The sequence below is a fragment of the Solanum stenotomum genome, chromosome 3, assembly GCF_019186545.1.
Source record: "Solanum stenotomum isolate F172 chromosome 3, ASM1918654v1, whole genome shotgun sequence".
Lineage (NCBI taxonomy): Eukaryota > Viridiplantae > Streptophyta > Magnoliopsida > Solanales > Solanaceae > Solanum > Solanum stenotomum.
The window spans coordinates 41,870,564-41,883,787 of NC_064284.1; the positions used below are offsets into that span (position 1 = coordinate 41,870,564).

At 34.5% G+C, this 13,224-nt stretch overlaps 1 protein-coding gene across 1 annotated transcript; it reads left to right on the plus strand.

The window, feature by feature from the left end:
- Positions 1-233: 233 nt before the first annotated feature.
- On the plus strand, positions 234-7,240 carry LOC125858953 (2-alkenal reductase (NADP(+)-dependent)-like). The gene is made up of 5 exons (XM_049538710.1): positions 234-367; positions 1,294-1,354; positions 6,428-6,541; positions 6,668-6,750; positions 6,862-7,240. Exons 1-5 carry the CDS (start codon positions 234-236, stop codon positions 7,238-7,240), a joined length of 771 nt encoding a protein of 256 aa, XP_049394667.1.
- The last annotated feature ends 5,984 nt before the right edge of the window (positions 7,241-13,224 follow it).

The window sequence follows — 13,224 nt, forward strand, 5'->3', positions numbered from 1 at the left end:
TCACTGTCGGAGCTGACCTCCGGTCATGTAGGTGCCTTTCCTTTGCCCTTTCCTTTCCCACCAGTTGTGGGCAGTTTGGTGGCCTTGCCCCTGGATGCAGCTACATCCTTATTGATAGTTATCCCTTTGGCCCTCTTACGGGGCGGTATGTTTCTACCAGCAACTTTTGCTCTAGTCATGTCTGCAAAAACATAAAAAAGAGTTAGACACAATTCAATCAGATGCACAGAAAAATGGTTGCAGACAAACTCGCCGAAACAGTCAACGAGTCGCCGAATCTCTTTGGCGAGCTAGATCAGGCTCGCCGAAAAGATTGGCTCAGAAAAATTAGAAAAATAGGCAAGTCGACGATAGGAATGGCCTTTCGGTGAATCGCCGACAACATTTGGCAAGCAAGGATTAGCCCGCCAAAAGTTACAGTGCAAAAAGGGCTATGGGCACAGACAAAAGGGTGATTAAGGAGGACTTCCGGCGAGACGCTAAGTGCATTCGGCGACCTCAGTCTTCTCACCGAAAGTTACAGAATTAGACATCACATTTGGCACAAAATTAAAGGTGATATAGGGAACTTCGGTGAACCACCAAGGTGTTCGATGAGCTCGACCCAGCTCGCCAAATGACGCAACGTGCCTAATTTCAACCCAACTTATCAAATTCAACCCCACAGCCCCCGAAAACAAAATTAAAACATGCAGTATTACAATTAAGCTAAGACCCATTACACCCATGCCCCCGAGATACTCAGACTTATCCGATGCCAAACTTGGCCATTTCATGAATTTTACCTTAAAGAATGACGTCAACCACTCCATCATTGGACAAAATACGTCATTTGGCACTACTGCATGCTACTTTAACTTCACCCGACTAGACCCAACAACATGCAAGTACAACCCCACAATTTTAAATCAATTTAACGCACAAAATCTCGGAATTCAACAATATAAGTATTACGAGTATGATAATCAAATTAACACAGGCATACACAAATACAATTACGATGAGAGAGGCCCAGCGCACATCACTAAGATAAAATCATTGCAAATGAGTCACCAATTGCTACAAATGAATTTGGGGTTCGGAAAACCAGCCTTTGATGCCGAATAGATATGTGGAAACGATAAGAGGCAAAGTACAACTCCAAACACAAATCTGACGACTAAAATTCGATAAAAACACAAGAAATACGGGAAATATTTTGTGCGGGTGTGAGTTTGGGAAATTCAAACGTGAGGGAAAGTGAAAGAGATTGTAAGTTTAAACCTTTGGCCTTTGAAAACTGTAACTGTACAGTTCTCGCCCATTCACCGACATTAGTCTTGCTCGCCAACAAACTTGGCGACACATCCAGCAGGTACTTACCTCGCCGAGTTTTACAGAACCTCCAGTTAATGTGGGGGTTCAAAAAACAGACTAAGTCGTGATCGCCGACCTGGTCGGCAATTCGCCAATTAGCTCCTGGCTTGCCGAGGTTTACAGACTCCAATTTAAAAATGTCTTGAGTCCAACGGTGGTCCAAGTTTGGCATGCCAACCTCATCGATAAGTCACCGACTGGATTTTTTGCTCGCCAACCTGCACTTTTCAAACACCTTCCACACTTTGACCTGCACAATAAACATACCATTATTTCAACTTAAAAAGAAAGAAAATAAAACTTAGGTTGCTTCCCAAGCAGTGCCTTAGTTAACGTTGTGGTATGACGCAAGTCCACACTAAAACCTCATTTTTTGGGGTCGGCCATAGTGTCACTAGGAAACCCCCCTTGTTGTCTCGGATTTATATGAGACGAGATATCACCCATTTAGGTCTCCAACTGTTTGATCCAGACGGAATAGGAGGTAACAGTCTGGCTAAGGGTCGACACATCTTCTTTCATTTATTTCAAAATCTTGTCTGACCCCTCAACTTTGTTGAGGATACAGGAAAGCATATCCTCAGACCGGCTACCTTTCGAATCCTTTGGATTTTGACGCTAGTGGGGAGGCACATACATATCCTTCTCCCTATCCTACCAATTGGGATTTCCATCCCTCTATTCTCGATCATGATTCTTCCAACCTTCATCCCTGTTCCAACCTTAGTTACCACCCTACCTCGGGTAGTTTGAACAATAACCACCATCTTGATTGTCTAGGAAATTCACCTCTTCATTATACAATGCTTTGAACTTGGCTTCTTCGGGATTCACAAACCTAGCACCCACGACATTGACACTTCGAGCACTAGCTCCTATGATATTTTTAGACAAAATGTCAAGTTGTGTCATAATATTGGCCATGTTTTGGTCCCTCTCATGGTTTTTTTCCATCTGCTACTTGGTCAATTTAAAATTGAGCGGGGAGACTTGCTCTTCACGGGTGCACCAAGCCCGATTGATTGTGGTCATGCCATCAAAGAGCTGAACTGCTATCACATAAGGTTGTTGCATCAAACCTCCAAGAGAAAGTTTGTCAGCAACACCCTTCTTTACTGAATCAAGACTTAACTAAAAATACTGCAACAACACATTGTCAGGCAAGCCATGAGTTGGGCATTGGAGCACCAACTTCTTGAATCGCAGCCAAGTTACATTAATTGGCTCGCCCTCCAGACGCTAGAAGTTCTGAATGATATCCCGAAGAGTCACCATCTTCGAAGGAGGGAAAAATCACACTTGAAATGCGGTGACCAACTCCTCCCATGAAGTGATATATTCACGTGGCAATTCAGCCAACCACTTACATGCTTCTCCCATCAAAGAGAACGGGAACAACCTCAACCGGACCAACTCTTGGGCGATGTTCTTGAAGGAAAACGGTCTGCAAATATCCACGAAATTTCTAATATGCTCATGGGGATCCTCATGAGCCAAACCACCGAATAGCCCCTTCAATTGCAAGAGCTGCAATATAGTACTTGTGATGTGGAACACTGCATTCCCTTCGGCCGGAAGCAAGCGAATGGCACCAATACCACCAATAAGATGGGGATCATTAGCATTAGGCTCGTTGACATCATTGAGGTTTCTTATGTAATCTTGGTGGCCTACTTGGCTACCATTGTTGTCGTTCACACTCATACTTCCTATTTCAAAACACAAACAAGCAAAGAAAAACTAAAATTAAGTAATTCAACTATGACTAACAAGAATAATATTAAACTTAACTAAAGAATTTTAACAAACACCACGCCCCTATAGCGGTGCCATTTTGATTTCACGTATCAAGACACTTCCTCCAATTCTAAGTGCCAACGATAGTTAGTCAGTAATATAACCAAACTAAGTGAGTTGGGGTCGAATCCCACAGGGAGTGAGACGTTCTAAAGATTCAAGAGCAAAGTATAAACATGTTAAAGTCAATCATAGGTAAAGACATTTACGAATAAAGCATAGTTCAAATTAAAGGGCGACACAACTTTCAAAAATAACAGGGGGGGATTGTAATTATCAACTACAATAGTAGCAAATAACACTAATAATCAAGTAAATAGATGGGTTCTTGGGATGTGATTAGATTATAGGCTAAGATAGACAAATGGGTTATTGCAACTGATAGTAAATATTCGTAAATCAGTGAATAAGCTAGACTTCAGTGGGGATAAACCTTTTCTCGAACAATTTACCCCGAATCTAGTTGGTTTCTCTCAAACACCAACAAGCAACAAATAAGAACAGCCTACGCTTTAGTCCATTCACTCTCTCGAGCTGAATGTATTGAAATGGGTTAAGGATTCACTCTCTTGAGCTGAACCCATGACAACCCAATACCCATAGACCATCAAATCAATAATCTTCGTTGTAAAACCTCTCTCTCGAGCAATCCAAAAACACAAAGGTAGAATTGCCTTTGCAACTATAACCGTTTAAATTAAACCACAATTACTGATTGTAATCACTTTTAAACAACATTTAAACTTTGAATTAACAATACCCATAAGCTAAATCAACCCATAATCACATAATCACACCCAAGAATTGGGGTTTTAGCTAGACATCATAAAAATATAGAAAGTGTTACCAAATTGTGTTTCCATCAACTAGGTCAGATTAATTTTGTCTTTACACAGGTCCCAATTGAAGAATCTCAAAGACCCACTTCCAATTTCTCAAAAATGGAAAACTTCGATTCTTCAAAGCTAAGGAAAATATTATCTCCAAACTCAGAGTTCTAACTCAAAAATTCTATCTTATGAAAACTCCTCCTACTAAAGCATTTAAAAAATGCATTTATAATCGCCAAAAATATGTTGCAAAGGACCATTCGGCGCAGTAAGTCGGGATCGTTGATCCACTCGGCTATCCGACCTTTGTTCAATTCCATCGCCTTTTTACTTTGGCATTCAGAATCCTCACGTTCTGTAATTTTGGGTGATCTAAAACTGCATGGCAAAACCATTCGGCGACACGCCGACTTCTCCATTCCATCGCCGACTTGATTTTCTCCTTAAGGACATGGCATACTAGAACTTTAAGTGAGATCATTGCCATTCGGTAACTCGCCCAATTGGTTAGGCGATCATCAGTCCTTCTTTTCTTCGTTCTTTCAGCTGCCTTGTTCCTTTTTGCTCATTAGTATCCATGCTTTGTTCCTCAATCTAAATACCTAGAAATCAAGGATTTACATCAGTTATTGTCATAAAATAAGCATTTGATGACACTAAATCTATCCAAATAATGCCCTAAATGAATCCAAATCGTGGACTCATCAACATATGTTAGGTATTTGAATCTAAAGAGGAATTGAGAAAAATAATCGAATTTAGGCAAATTGGGGTTAGAAAACTAAGAAGGAATAAGTCGGGCAAATCTGGGTACCAGGACGCGGACTTGTTCCTTAGGATTGGAAAATTTTTCTCCGCGTCACGGAGTGGTCACGGACCCTTCTGCCTCAAAATGTATTTCACAACCAAATATTAAAATGCATCTCCGCATCACGAACTTGCTTCCAGACAGTGATTTCTTGATCATTTCTCATGTTTAACTATGTAAAATCACTCATAAACAGCATGAGATCTTTTCCATAACAAATCACAACTCTTGAATCCATAAATTCAAATTCAAGAAAAGTTAAGAGCCAAGTCAAGAGAAGTTCATAGACTATTACAAAAGTCTTTCACAAATGTGTTAACTTTGTTTTAAGACCTGAATTTTGAGTTGAGTCAAGAGTAAAGATTGAAGTTCATTTCTTCAAAAGAGTATATCGGGACTATGTATTCCTAGAGAGTAAACTGTTTTCACATTTAAACAAGAAAGGAAACAGAGATTTCCAAAAGAGCCTTTGAGCTAGTTTTCAGTAAAGAGTAAATGCTTTCACAATTAAGCAAAAAAGGAAACACTGATTTCCAAGAGAGCCTTTGGGATAGTTTTTGAGTAATTACCTCAAACCAAAAAGTTCTTTTTTTAAGCATATGAGCTAGTATATTTTGGGATAGTATTGAGCACCGATATGGGGGAGAGTTCAGACAACTCCCAGCTCCCATAAACCATGTAGCCACCATAGATAAGAAAGGGTCATACTTTTTAGATGATTAATTAGTGCTTTTGAGCATAGACTAGTGGATCTATTTAGTAGTCAGGTTATATACCGTCGGCAAGGTATAAGACAGCCCTGGCAGTGTGAGGCAAAACGTTGTATCGTCATAATAGCTCTTACGTGATGGTAGTCGGTTAGAGAAACTCCCACAGAAGTATTTTTGTATTATTATATAAACAGAGTTACTTGTATTTTTATATACATCCAGAGTTTATATTGTATCTTAGCATACATACAGAGTTACCATTGTCTTTATAAATACACAAAGTTGTTATCCATGTTTTAAAAGTTTTTCTTTATATTACATTTATATTATTGCTTTATATTGAAATGAGTTCAGTTGGTTGAGTTGAGTTGAGACCAGGTTTGTTCTTTCAGTTCCCTTTTCAAGCTTATGTCTTATTTTAGAATTCCCCTCGCATGCTCGTACATTCAATGTACTAATGCATTTTGGCCTGTATCATTTTTATTATGCAGATATAGGTAACAAGGATCAGCATCCAACGCATCATTGATTCTAGTTGAGTTTCAGAGTTTGTTGGTGAGCCTTCTACTTCTGAAGGACCTCCTTTTATTGCTCTTTAGTATTTTAGTTCATCAGGATGTCGTGGGTCTTGTCCCGCCATCCATCTCAGTTATTAGAGGCTTCATAGATAGTTAGTAAGTTCAGTTGTCACTATCTTGTTATTGGCTTATGTTTTGAGACTTGAGCTGTCATATTGGATAGTTAAATGTTTCTTTTAAAACATTCTAAGTTCATTTCATGAGTACATCATTTAAGACTATTTTCTTGTGTTTAAGTCTTCCGATGAGTAGTAAGTCAGTCGAAGGGTTTACTTGGAGGCAATAATGGTTCTCGAGTGTCAGTCCCTCTCAGGGTGTAGGCTTGGGCCGTGACATTTTCTCTCCAAGAAAGGAGAAACTGTCTTTGTTTCCGCTGCTTCTGGAATAGTTGGTCAACTTGTTGGGCAATTTGAAAAGATGATGGGTTGTTATGTTGTTGGTAGTGAGGGAAGCAAAGAAAAGGTAAGTTCTCTCTCGTAGCTATGCTAATAAGATGATTTAAGTATCTCAACAAAACCTAAAAGACTATGATTTTTAACTCTATTGTTATCGAGCATAATCTATATCTCGTTGTATTCGTTATTAAAGGTTGATCTATTGAAGAGCAACTTTGGTTTTGATGAAGCTTTTAACTACAAAGAGGAACATGATTTAGATGTAACTTTAAAGAGGTTAGTAATCTTACTTACCACTTGAAAACACTCTATCTATAATGCAAACTTCTCCATTTTGTGAACAAGACATTCCTCGTAAACGAACCATCAATCTTTGGTTTGTATTAGGTACTTCCCTTATCGAATTGACATCTACTTTGAGAATGTTGGAGGGAAGATGCTTGATGCAGTTCTTGTGAATATGAAAGTTCATGGCCATATTTTTTTGTGTGTGATGATTTTGCAATACAACCTTAAGCAGAGTGAAGGGGTGCACAACTTGTTCTGTCTCATAACAAAACGAATCTATATGGAAGAATTTGTTGTTACTGACTACTATCATATCTACCATAAATATTTGGAAATTATCATTCCACAAATAAAGGCTGGTAAGATTGTGTACGTTGAAGACGTAGCTGAAGGTCTCGAAAGTGCTTCTAGTTCTCTAGTTGGTATCTTCTCTGGTCGCAATGTTGGAAAGCTAGCTGTGATGGTTTTAAGTGAATGAATTTACACAAACTATTCATGGGCACGTGTTTCGTATGCTAAGTATTGTGGAGTTGTTATAGCGCTATTTATATACTCAGACATATATGTTGCTCATGTATCACATGCTAATTAAGGATAAGAACTTCGAAAATATTATAATAAGTGTGTGATAAGTTGCACAAAAATTGAAGAGAAATATACAAGCTCAAACCAATAACTTAATTATGCAAATCTTATAATATATCAAGTATTCAATTTGATAAAAGTTTCTTTTGTTTAATATGTCATAACTCTTAATTTAAATGTCAGTGTAATTTCAAAATATTTCTTGTCTTGAGTTTTTCATATTCTTTCACCTCGATTGGAGTAGTGTTTTGCAAAAGTTGAATAGAAATTTGAGCAATCTATGCCTTCCTTATGATGACTTGTAGATGATCATTATGTGATAAGTTGCATAGAAATTGAAGAGAAAATATGCAGGCTTAAACCAATGAATGGTGAGCCTATTCAATCAAGATTATTATCAGTACAAGGTACATCATGCTCAAATATTGCTATCAAATGAATTTAAAAAGTAATATCCTAACAATTTTAATTATGTAATTCTTTTAATATATCAAGTATTCAACTTGATAAAAAAAAATTAATATGTCACAACACAAAATTTAAGTGTCTCTTATTAGTTCAAATATTTCTTGTTTTAAAATCGTTTTCCTTTTTTCTATGAAATTGTAGCCTCCATCGTTTATACTAACATACAAATGAAGAAGTTGTTGTCGAATGTGAATTGTGTTTTGTAAAAATTGCACATAAATTAGATCAGCATATACCTTTCTTATGAAAGCTAGTGGATCATTGTCAATTTTGTGGTGTACACCTAAAAAAAAAGTTATTATTAGTGATAAAAATAATAATTGCTAAAATATCTAATCGATGTATGTATATCATAATTTTTATAGGTACGTGTACACTTTGCCTAGTTCAATATTATTAGTTCTATCATCTGTGAATTTAACAAAAAATTATTAGTTAAATTATGTAAATTGATTCATAACCATATTTTACACAAACAAAAATATACAGTTTCATGATACTCCAAGAAGTTATAATTAAAAAGAAAGTAATCTTACTTGATTTGATATTTGCATGAGAATTTTTTATGTTGCATGAGGTGAAATAACTATGATATATTTACCTACCCAAGTAAGATGAACTTTCAACTAATCAGAAAAAATATATGAATAAGTCAAATTAAAGACAATAACTTATAATGTGGATAGAAAAAATAGAGAACATAAACAGAAGTAGAAAAGAGAGACACAAACACAAAATAAATATGTGAAAATGTAATAATCTAATGAATTGGGATAGTTGTATTTTGATTTTCACTATCTATAAAAAATATATAGCATTTAGTAAATGAATATATTATATTGAACTGATCAAAAGAATTTACTCCACATTGAATATACCAAGCAACTTTTCAAATTTTTCATATGTTTATTACTATGAAGAGATATTTTACTTTTTGCATTAGGAATTGGATGATAAAACATTTACAAAAATTGAATACACCTAACTCCATGTCTTTTGATTCATCTTGTTCATTCATTTTCTATATTATTATTTCTATTTATTAGAAGATAAACTTACTTTTTAGGAAATTTTTTTTACATAAATAGGAGTTAAATAAATGGCAAAATATTAATGGATATTTTTGTGTATATATATTCAAAATCCTAATGCATTGAACTAAGTGTATATTTATATTCTAGTAGGAATAATATTTGATTGAAGGATATTACTATCATTCAATATTTAATGGGAATTTTGATAATTCAATTTTTAAAACATTTTGGTTCCACTTATATCTATACATACTATTTACTATTTTAATAGAAGTTTTATTTCTCATTTTTTTTAAATATATGTGAAGGAAAAATGACAGATTAATTTATAATTACTATTTAATATTTAATTAATAAAATATTTTATAACTTTTTTATTTAGTATAGGGGTAATATGGCAATCCAACTTTGAATTGTGGAGCTTTCCACTTTTAATAATTTTTATTATTATTATAATTTTTTTTAATTATTTTTTTATGAATGATAATATGATGATAAGTTCAGTGGTGTAGCCAAATGGTGGCCAGGGTGTCCAATTGGACACCCTTCGTTAGAAATAAATACAGTATATACAAGCAAAATGATACACACAATAATTAAATAACATATTTTGGATACCCTTAATATAACAAGTTTTTATAGCCTAGTGGTATCACCTTCTTAGAATGAGTAAGTGATCGTGTGTTCAAATCTCAATAGCTATACTTTTTTTAAAGAGTATTTGTTGTGTTATTTCTGGACACCCTTTGTGAAATTCCTGGCTCCGCCACTGGATAAGTTAGGAAAATGAAGAGGTGTAGTAATGAAGTTGATTTTAAATGGAAAAATCTTTTTTTAAATGATTTTAAGAAAATAAATTAATAGGTAACTGGTATTTTCATAATTTAACTTTTGAGTTAGATTGTTTCCATGGTTAATATTATATGATATGATACAATATTATATGATATAATTAATATTTAATTAATTTAATGTTTTATAATATTTTAATTTAGTGTAGGGATAAAATGGAAATCCAACTTTACATTTTGGAGCTTCCGACTTTTAGTAATATATGATATGACACTATATGATATTATAATATGATATAATTACTATTTAGTATTTAATTAATTTGCTGTTTTATAATAATTTAATTTAGTGTAGGGGTAAAATGGTAATCCAACTTTACACTTTGGAGCTTCCCACTTTTAGTATGATATGCTATATGCTATGATATGATATGATATGACATGATGATGATGTTAGAAACTATAATCTAGGATATAGTAAATCTTGGATTACATTAAGTTCTCGTTTTGATTTTTGAAAATTTTCCCTCCATCTACTTGTGAAATGTATTTTGTATCCAATAGAAAATCTTTTTGACAAGATTTTTCATTAGTCAATTTCTGCTACATACCAACATAGTTTTTAATTTATTGAACTAATAAATAGCCAGATCAATAACCCATCCAAACTTGAATGATTGGGCGGGTTGGGTTCGATTTAGCCACCCCTAGTTAAAACTATCTCGAAACCTCAAACTAGAAGCCTTTTTTTTAAAATTCTAACTAAATCCTAAACTCTAAGCCAAACACCCTGACCCACAGAGAGCTATTATATATAGGGGCAGAGCTACCCTTCCCTTAGGTTTGTCGGAAAATTACATTGTATATATACGTCAAATTTTTGTTTAATAAGTATAGGGATCCCAAAATCATCATCATCACATATATATATATATATATATATATATATATATATATATATATATTATTAAAAGTGGGAAGATCATAACTTTAGAAGTTGAATTATGATTTTATCCCCACAATAAATTAAAATATAATTAAATATTTAATTAACCAATAAATTTAGTGAAATAATCATATTTTATTTACTGAATTAGAAGTCTAGCAATTGCATTTTAATTCCGTAGTTATGACATTATAATTTTCGTTAGTTATTACTAATTAAATTTATTCAATTAATTTCATACATGAAGCATATCCATCTAACTATGTGCTAATGCATTATGAATCAAGGAGAAATTTTCTCTTTCCCGATAAGTGAAATTGAAGCTATGAATTAAAGTGGAGAGACGCTGCTACTCTTTAGAGATAACACAAGTTATGAATGCATCCTCTGTTGGCAGAAGTGAGAGAATCTCAACTAGGAGTGGATGCGGTAACTTACTGATTCCATTTGGTGCTTCTTAATGGTAACTTAGTCTTTAAATACTCATATTGTTACTTAATGGGTCAAAAATGTTTCTCTCCTAGTAAATATATTTATTTTTCTTAATACACATTTTATTCTTAATAAAATAATATTTTTAACGAATGTTATTTTGTTTATTTTGTTGCACTCCCCAAGGCACTGAACAACCAGAAGTCCCTCAAATAAAATCTCTCTCTCTTGTTGGCATTTTGTGTAAATTTTGTACTTATATTCATACAATCTAGACTTGAGTCCTTCAAGGAAATTAATATCCAAAGGGTGAGAAGAAGAGGCCTCATGGAAATTCAACAATATTAGGAGTCAATAGTGTTGAAGATGGAAGGTCTAAGAAGGGAAAGGCAAACTCTGCACAGCAAAGTAGTCAACCTAAGAAGAAATTCAAAGGTAATTGCTTTAATTGTGGCAAAAATGGTCATATGGCTGCAGATTAATTGTAAGGCTCTCATATAAAGTGTTAGTGGAGTGGGGCTTTTACTCTTGAGAAATTAGCTGATAATAGTTAATTCATCCATTGATTACTTATGCTTTGGGTTCTCCTAATTTAGATATGAGTGGAGTTGCATTAGAAGAAGTTTAATTTGTTCGGAGCAGAGCAGAGACACTTAAGATAGACATGGATACTACACATCATTATCTTTTTTCAACTCCATATAGATTTGTTGGTCCGACCGGCCTGGTGCCAATTTGAGTCAAATTATTTGGCCAAAGGGGACCCGACCTCAAGAATGTCAACTCTTCTGGATGTGTTTGAAGGATCATTTCAAACATGGTTATGAAAACTTTTCAAAATTTCAGAATGCAACTGTTTTGGAGAAGTTCATTATCATGTCAAAGACAAGAAAGTGCGAGAGTTGTTTAATGAACTGAGTCGTTCAAAATTTCAAAATACCATGGGAATGTAGATACATGTTTTAGAATGCCATTTATCTCCCAACAAATTTCTTATTATTATTAGCAGGTCGATATTTTTACGAGTTGATCTCCTATCAGTGTCTAGCCTCTAATTTGAGTAACACTCTACGCAATTTAAATGATGATTTAGGTGTACCATTAAATTTCTTTCACCGTGACACCAAAATGATCAATGGATGATAATTATTATTGCAACAAAAAAAGTGAAAAAGAATCAATACAAATCCACATATATATTAAAGCTAACCAGACTAACTATAACTTAACACATGCACTGGGAAGAAATAATTACCAAAAAGCAAGGCTAAAATTGGAAAAATTTTGTTGAAAGATTTAGTCTTTCAATGATTTCGTAAGTTGTGAATGGCTTGAAAATTGAGGAGTTACATTGACAAAATAAAATGGAATGTCTACCAGCCTTACAGTCCCATGAATCATGATCTTGCGGAACTAAAAGCATTAGTTCCTAATCCTGAATTGGATTCAAGTTGCTCTTTACCACAGTTGCTCGTACTTTATAAACAAAAGAACTAGGAGAGAAAGAGACACACACAAAATCCATTTCTACTTGTCAGTTTAATTAGGGAGAGTACATATAACTTGGATCGTGTGCAACATCACAAGATCTAAAACTTGTCAAGTAAAACCAAGAATGTTTTGTATTGTACTTTCTACTCACACCAAGTAAAAGCAAGGAGAAATGGAGAAATTAGAGGGAGAGAGCAGTGATAAATGACAAATGGAAGAAATGAAAATGAATGAAGAGAAATGTAAGACTGTGCCGATGTGGGCACTTAAAAGAGTAACACGCGGTATAATTAATGTGAAACTGAGCTCTTTTGGTCATCCACACGACCTAAAGCTGTAAACCAAATCAGTCAATTGCTGGATACTCTTCTCTTTCACTCTCTTATACCGACTGATCAGACACTGGTAACAAGCTCTCTCTCCAAAAGGTGGCGCTATCTCTGGAACTCCCTTAATATCTACTGTCTTGGTACCTTTAATTACCTTAATATGTATCATATGTTCATTATGTATTTCGGTTATTCTGTTTCTTCAAAAATTAAAAAATCAAACTCGAAAGCATTGAGCCAGATGCACACAAGTGAAAATTATGAAACTCTGGTTAATTTCTGAAGAAGAGGTTTGTGCATTGTCTGAATGTTTGTACACTTGATCATCGTTGATAATACTAATTTTGGGATTTTGATGCTAATGTGGCGATAGCGTGGAAGTCTCT

Excerpts from the sequence above, each read along its gene's own strand:
- LOC125858953 (XM_049538710.1), top strand. The coding sequence starts at position 234 with ATGGTTGCAGACAAACTCGCCGAAACAGTCAACGAGTCGCCGAATCTC. Across the intron at positions 368-1,293 it reads ACGATAGGAATGGCCTTTCG|TTCTCGCCCATTCACCGACA; the intron begins GTGAATCGCCGA and ends GTAACTGTACAG. Across the intron at positions 6,751-6,861 it reads TTAGATGTAACTTTAAAGAG|GTACTTCCCTTATCGAATTG; the intron begins GTTAGTAATCTT and ends GGTTTGTATTAG.